This window comes from Capsicum annuum, chromosome 12, assembly GCF_002878395.1.
Source record: "Capsicum annuum cultivar UCD-10X-F1 chromosome 12, UCD10Xv1.1, whole genome shotgun sequence".
In the NCBI taxonomy this organism is placed as follows: domain Eukaryota; kingdom Viridiplantae; phylum Streptophyta; class Magnoliopsida; order Solanales; family Solanaceae; genus Capsicum; species Capsicum annuum.
In genome coordinates, this window is record NC_061122.1 from 11,908,473 (window position 1) to 11,916,278 (window position 7,806).

Sequence of the window (7,806 nt, forward strand, 5' to 3'; positions counted from 1 at the left end):
TGTGCACTTACGCACTGAATTATAATTTTTAATCAAGAAATCACCAGAATCTCTGTCACTTGCACCATGACATAACCAACTGCATTTTGACTTGAATTTGCACTTAGCCCTCACTCTATGGGCCTCATTAGGTTTTAAAAATATCTGAACTCTGTTTTCTACTGCATACCTCCCCAATGCTTTTCTAAATTTCTAAGGACCATTAAAAATCATACCAAGTTTAAAAACAACAACAACAATAACACAATCATCATCAAATCTGATTTTACTATTTCTTCTCCTTGGTAAGTCAATACCCACAACAACATCTTCATCTACTAAATCAGTGTTATCAATACTATCACAATCTAAACTATCAATGAACTCTTCATCACCTCCTAATCTATCCACATATCTGTTTTTCTTATTTCTGAAAATGTCCTAAAAACCTTTGTCAATACCAGCTTCATCTACATGTATTTTTTCTCTTGCTTTTGCTTTTCTTTTTGGATTCTTTTTGCTTTTACTTTCAGCACTAAAGGCTCTCAACTCTTCATCAATGTCTGAACCATCATCATTAGGAATTTCAATACCTGAATCAGTATTAGGTAAGTCTGATTCATTACCATTCAGATCTTCATCAAGACCCCTATTCTCATTACCATCACTGCCTATATCATCTTCATCATTACACTCGGGTGGCCCTTCTAAAAGAAGAGAAAGCTATGACATAACCTCAAGATCTTCATCAATGCCATTATTAGCTACAAATAAGTACGAATCAACGAAAAATCGAATGAAAAAAAAATTTGACTTACCAAGGGTTTCAATTGAATTTCAGAAGTTGGAAATGATATTTTTGGGGATTTTATCTCCTTTAATTTCTCAAGGTTGACGTGAAAAGCTAATTCATGTGTGGTAGATTTTAATTGGCTTATAAAATTCAGTAATCCACGTGGGTGGATTGAAACATACGCGCCTAGGGTTACTTTTAATCAAGGCAAAAAGTGTCAAATTACACAACTTATATCTTGTTAAGGTGTTTAAAATGAACACGGTCCACTTGAGGTGTCAAAGTGAAAGATGGTGTCAAGTTGAGGGGCTTGCCGATGTGTTTGGCCTATTAAAAATAAGTAATATGTGAATTCATACATGGTACATATATACATACAATACACTTACATTGTTATTTTTTTATCTTCGGTTTTTGGCTTCTATTAATGCTTTGATTGAAGGTGCATTGCTTTGCATCAGCCTTTAGAGTATAAAAAAGTTGTCTTTTATTGTCTCATCAGTTCAGAAAATAACAGTCCTTTTCAGATTCTTGAACAGTAAAATTAATATAGAAGGTTTATGACTATTAATGAGTTTTTCTTTAAAATGTAAAAAATTCATTGAAGGCTCATGAGTGTAGAGCACCTTCAGTGTAAATATATTTAACGATTCGTCTATTTTTTAACATGAAAATTGCACACTGAATGTGCTCCATTCGCCATGCATTTTCACCATTTTGGTCATTAATTTCTGACAAACCCATTTGTTGAAATTATTCATCATTTAACACTATTTTGATCCAAAATTCTTTCTAAGTAATCTGTTTATGTGTACGACACCATATATAAAATAAATATTTATTTGCACCAGTTATTTAAATTAAAATATATATATATATATATATGATTTGATGTGAATATAGAAAAAAAATCATATCCATAATGAATTACGATATCTTATCCAAATTAAGTATCCTCTTACTACCAAGACTCCATAAACTCAAAAACTCTTATCAATTTTTTCCTTTTATATATTATCCAATAATGGACTCATATAAATATATTACCAATCCGAGATTAACTAAACTTGAATGACTCTTTAATTCTCCCAAATTCTGACCAACTTACAGTGATAACGATAAAGGTATTTTATCCTCAATAGAACTATATTCTATATAACAAAATTCCCATAAATAAAACCTCTATATCACTCAACTCACCATAGTTACGTTTAACACTTCCAAAAAACAACTAAAAAATCTCTTAGCAAAAATATGGGTGATTTTGAAATATGCAATTTCACTTTACAATTTCTTCGTGGACGATGGTTCATGATGTTTGCTTCATTCTTGATCATGTCTGGTGCAGGTGCAACATATTTATTTGGTGTATATTCGAAAACAATAAAATCGACCCTTGGATATGACCAATCTACCCTCAATCTTCTTGGTACTTTTAAAGATTTGGGTGCTAATGTTGGTGTCCTTTCTGGTCTTTTAGCCGAGGTAACGCCAACATGGTTCGTGCTTACAGTAGGTTCAGTGATGAATTTTGTCGGATATTTTCTTATTTGGCTCGCCGTGACCAAAAAAATTGCAACACCTAAAGTATGGCAAATGTGTATGTACCTATGTATTGGTGCTAATTCACAAAATTTTGCTAATACTGGTTCACTTGTTACATGTGTTAAAAATTTTCCAGAAAGTAGAGGGATGATGTTGGGGTTAATGAAGGGTTTTGTAGGGTTAAGTGGTGCAATTTTTACACAATTATATTTGGCTATTTATGGTAATGATAGTAAGTCTTTGATACTTTTAATTAGTTGGCTTCCTTCATTGTTATCACTTCTTTCTGTTTTTAGTATTAGGGAGAAGAAATTTCCTAGGCATCCTAATGAGGTGAAAGTATTTTATGAGAATCTTGTTATATCAATTGTATTGGCTTTGTTGTTGATGGGGATAACAATTGCACAAAAGTACCTTAATTTCTCACACAGTGCTTATGTTGTAAGTGCCACTATAGTTTGTATAGTGTTATTTTTGCCATTGGTTGGTGCAATAAGGGAGGAGTATGCATATTGGAAGTTAAAAATGCAACAGTTGAAAAGTGCACCTTCTAGGGTTGTTATTGAAGAACCCCCCTTGCCGGAATCGAAGCCGGCGGCCGGTCAATCGATGTCGGAAATCGTCGAGTTGCCGGAATATGCTTCTAATATGGAAAAAATAGAAGAGAAGAAGAAAGTTGGATGCTTTAGCGACATATTCAAGAAGCCAAAAAGAGGTGAGGATTATACTATATTACAAGCCTTATTGAGTATAGACATGTTGATTCTATTTGTGGCAACTTTTTGTGGGCTAGGGTGTAGCTTAACAGCAATAGACAATTTGGGACAAATTGGTGAGTCCTTAGGGTATCCACAACACACCATTAGCACATTTGTGTCCTTGATGAGCATATGGAACTATTTCGGTAGGGTTTGCTCAGGGTTCGTCTCAGAAAAACTTCTCTTGAAGTGGAAAGTCCCTCGTACACTTATGATGACCTTTGCTCTCCTCTTGCCAGCCATCGGCAATCTCATCATTGCATTTCCATTCTCCGGTTCAGTTTATGTGGCATCATTGCTTATCGGCTTCTCATTCGGTATCCAATTAACACTTCTTTTTATCATAATATCAGAGCTCTTCGGACTGAAGTATTACTCAACGTTATTCAATTGTGGTCAATTGGCTAGTCCACTTGGATCATACATAATGAATGTGCAAATTGTGGGGAGACTATATGATAATGAGGCATTGAAGCAACTAGCAAGTAAAGGATTAACAAGATCAATGGTGAAAGAATTAACTTGCATCGGTAAACAATGTTATAGAAATTCTTTTATCATACTTGCTTGTGCTAATATATTTGGAGCTCTTGTTTCATTGATATTGGTATGGAGAACTAAGGAGTATTACAAGACTGACATTTATAAAAGATTTAGAGATCAAATGGAAGAAAATGAAAAGGAGATGAGGATGATTTCTACTGCTGGAAAATGAGTATTGTGAAATTCAAGAATTATAGTTTTGGAAATTACTCCAAAAAATAGTTTTTTTTTCTATTGACTCAATTGTTTAGTTTTCTTTGGTAAATTATATGTAAAGGTAGTTAATAGTACAATACAATACCAAGTTCTTGAATCCTACTCATATTGTTCTTTCATTTAGCACCCTCTAAATTTGTTTCTCTTTACATTCTCCTAGTGCAACTCTTATTCTTAGTATTATATTTCATCAAGAACTCTAAATAGTCTATTTCACCCCAAACAAATATCTCCATCAAAAGGAGCCGAACGGCTCAACCGAACTCAATAATTCTAGTTTAAACTCTATATTTATCTTAAGAAATTTATTAGTAAGAACAGATTATTAATTTACGATCCAATAAAGTAAAAAAAAGCTAGAATCATAAACTCATAAGCTTCAAATTTTGGTTCACCTTTACCACCGGATGTTTTAGAGGTAGTTTACCGTGTAAATATCACTTGATATATATTTTGGGTTTTGAATAGACTAGTGTTGGGTTCTTTTTTTTTTTTTTTTCTCTCGATAGATGTCAAATAGCTTCTGTCAATATTACTCAATTTTGAACGTTCCAAATTATTCATTTCTATTAGAAAGAAAAAAGAGTGAAGTGTCAGAAACACACTTAAAGTCTATATTTTTTTATGAATTTCATACTTAAACTATTAAGTGTTTGAGTTTCCGACTCTAAAGTATCATAAAATATTTAGCAAAACACATCTAAAATTTCAATCGATACTTCAGTTATAGCCCAAAGGATTATTAAGGCAAGAAAGTACATGAAAGCTGGGTTCACAGAAGGACGCTAGGCAAATTCGCGACAAAGCAAAATACCAAATTCTAGTAATATAGGGGCTCCTAAGTGATTGTTCATACTCCATGTAGCATTACAAGGCTGATGCCTCATTAAAGGACAGTCCGATATACTAAAGTTCTCGTCATGTAAAGAGTTTGAGGAAGGGATAAATAACAAGAATTTAAGTTAGGATAAATAACATGAATATCAACCTTTTTGAAAGTAATTATACTCTCTTCTATTTTTTTAATTACTTTACTCTCTCTCCCTATTAATATATATAACATAACCGACATATACATAGCATTCTGTGTATACGTTGGAATTTTTATAATATGTTAAGAGAATTGAAATATTTTGTAATATTGGAAACATAAGTTATGTATTTGTATAATTTGTTGTATGCGGTCTTTCATCGCATTAAAGAGCAATTTTATCGATAATTGTATGGCTCCCCTTTGTCTGATGGCAGATTGATGGATGGAAATAGGCTGACAGTATGGGGCTATACTAACAATATTGATCATCTTTTGCTCAAATATCACTTTGCTTATTATATTTGGGGAACTTAAATTACCTCATATCACAATTTAACTTAATCATAACTATTTAAAATTTTAATCATTTTAAATAATTATATAAATCTCTGATTTTACTTAAAATCTTGGATACATGACTGAAGAATGTCATGTATTCGTGTGAAATTAAGTGATGTATTAGGAAAAATGATACATATCCGTGTAAAATAAGTGTGTATTCGAAAGATTGCGACGTATCCGTAAAATCAAGTAATGTGTCCGATGGAATATGATGTATCTATGTGAATAAAATCAGAGATTTTTAGTAATTATAAAAAAGATTGAGACAGAGTAAATTGCTCCAAAAAGATTTGAATTTTCGTAACTTTAACATTTATAATTACAAGGTATAGTAAAGCAATTTATGGTGTGGAAGATGAGATGATTTGATAATTGTTGTGTCTATTTTTTTTTTTTGATTTTTTATTTGGTATTCAATATTTAGATTGAAGTCCAATTAAGTTCGAATTCGCGCCAAATTTGTGTCTATCAATTGAAAGAAATCAAAGAGTTTTAATCTAAGACAAAAAGCTTTTGAACTTATTAAAGAGGTCATTCAAGCATTACATATTAGAGGAGCTATGAAGGTGAAACAAGATGTACAGATGGATGATAAAAAAGATTCTTTGAAGATCGAAATCTTCTTATAGACTGCAAATACAATGGTAATAATATTAATATCAAACAATGGTAATAATATTAATATCAAATAATGCTAGAAATTATTTAATGAATGGACTTTTATGATTCATTGAATTTAAAGTTAAGGTCAAACTCATCGACAACCTCTTAAACTTGGCACCATCTTTTATTTTGATACCTTAAGTGGACATTGTTCACTTTTAGCACCTCAAGTAACATACGTAAATGTTATTTTAACACTTTTTGCTGAATCAACAAATTTATACTGTGTGCGTGTATTACACGCACCTGATGATGTGAAAAGTGACAAATAATATGCCGATATGTGTCATTTTTCAAAAAAAATATTTTTTTTAAATCATTAATTTAATTTAAGAAAAAAAAATCAATAATCACCACTCCCCCCCCCCCCAAACCTCTTCTCTAAAAAGTCCAGCAAACAAGCCCCCCCCCCCCCCCCCCTACCCCTCCCCCAAAAAAATCATCTTCTAAATGCAGCAGTGCCTCCCCTCCCCTCCCACCCACATACCTCACCTCCAATATTGTTTCTCTAACCCACCCCCACCTTCTAAAATTTTAAATTCTTGAAATTTCAAATTTCAACAAGGAAGTCATTGATGGACCTTCACTAAACACACACAGAATTTATTTCCTTCTCTTTGTGATGATTCATATGTAGAAAAATAAATTTTCAATCAAATTAAATTGGGGCAAAACGCAGATGTCGCCATTGTCTTTTTTTATAGTTGTTACGGTAGAGACAACCTCGTCGGTGATGGTCGTCGTTGTTAAGATGACAGTTACCGATGAGGTCTCTTCCTCTCAATGTCTGTATATGTGGATTCTTTAATCAAATTATGCAAACTTTAGTTGGAAAAGTTGTATATTGGATCAAATTGAGAAATACTAAATTAGAAAAAAAATTTAAAATTAATAGTATAACTCAATTAAATACTGTTAAAAATTTATCGAAAGTTTGAGTAATAAAGGAGAGAATCCATTAGTAATGAAGGAGAGATTTTATTAATATCAAAAATTAAAATTAATGGTGAAGAAAATGAATTCTTCAACAATGAAAGCTTGTGAAGGAAAAAAAATAGTGAAGGGAGAAAGAATGAGGAAGAAGGAGAAGAGGGAGGAGAAAATTACAAAAATACCCCTCAAAACGCGCTCAAAATGTGTGAGTCACACGTCCATTGCTGATTCAGCAAAAAGTATCAGAATGACACACTTTATAGTTACTTAAGGTGTCAAAAGTGAACAACGTCCACTTGAGGTGTCAAAGTGAAAGATCGTGCCAAATTTAGAGGGCCACCGATGGGTTTGGTCTAAAATGAATGTATGAGATATAATAGAAAGTACATGTATTTCATTTAAACGAGATAAATTGGCATATATTCTCATTTTAAATGCCAATCCTATTATCTTCAGAAATTTTAGGGAAGGGCAAATACTATTTCTTTTTGTTGTTTTATCTCATAATTATTAATTCATAACTATCGTTATTTTTTTTTTACGTCATCTCGTTATAATGGAATTTCATTATAGCAATTCAATTTTCTTCAAAATTAATTTGTTATCTTATATTTTATTTTTTATTAGGACATTCTACCTATAACAGTAATAATATTTATTATAGTGGTACACTTTTTATAAAATTACTTTTCTATAATAATATATTCAAATATTAGGTAATAATATTTTGTAAGAAATCTATTATGTACAAAATAAAATACTAAAATATTTATGATAATCATTATTAATGTCATGCATACAATAAATTTCAAGTACTGAGATCTAATTTTTTTAAAAAATTATATTTAAATGACACACATCAGTTATTTCATTCTTCACGAGAAAAAAACTACTAATATTTGTCTTTTTATATTCACGCTCTTTTCAATTTTGCATACTTATTTATAAGTAGGCTAAATGAAATCTGTTACATACATTATAACAACACAATTCTATAATCA

General features: G+C 31.4%; 1 protein-coding gene across 1 annotated transcript; it reads left to right on the forward strand.

Annotated features, from left to right (window-relative positions):
* The first annotated feature begins 1,929 nt into the window (after positions 1–1,929).
* LOC107849467 (protein NUCLEAR FUSION DEFECTIVE 4-like) lies at positions 1,930–3,823 on the forward strand. Its single transcript, XM_016694032.2, has one exon. The coding sequence runs from the start codon at positions 2,027–2,029 to the stop codon at positions 3,788–3,790; it is 1,764 nt and encodes a 587-aa protein (XP_016549518.2). The 5' UTR covers positions 1,930–2,026; the 3' UTR covers positions 3,791–3,823.
* Positions 3,824–7,806: the final 3,983 nt, after the last annotated feature.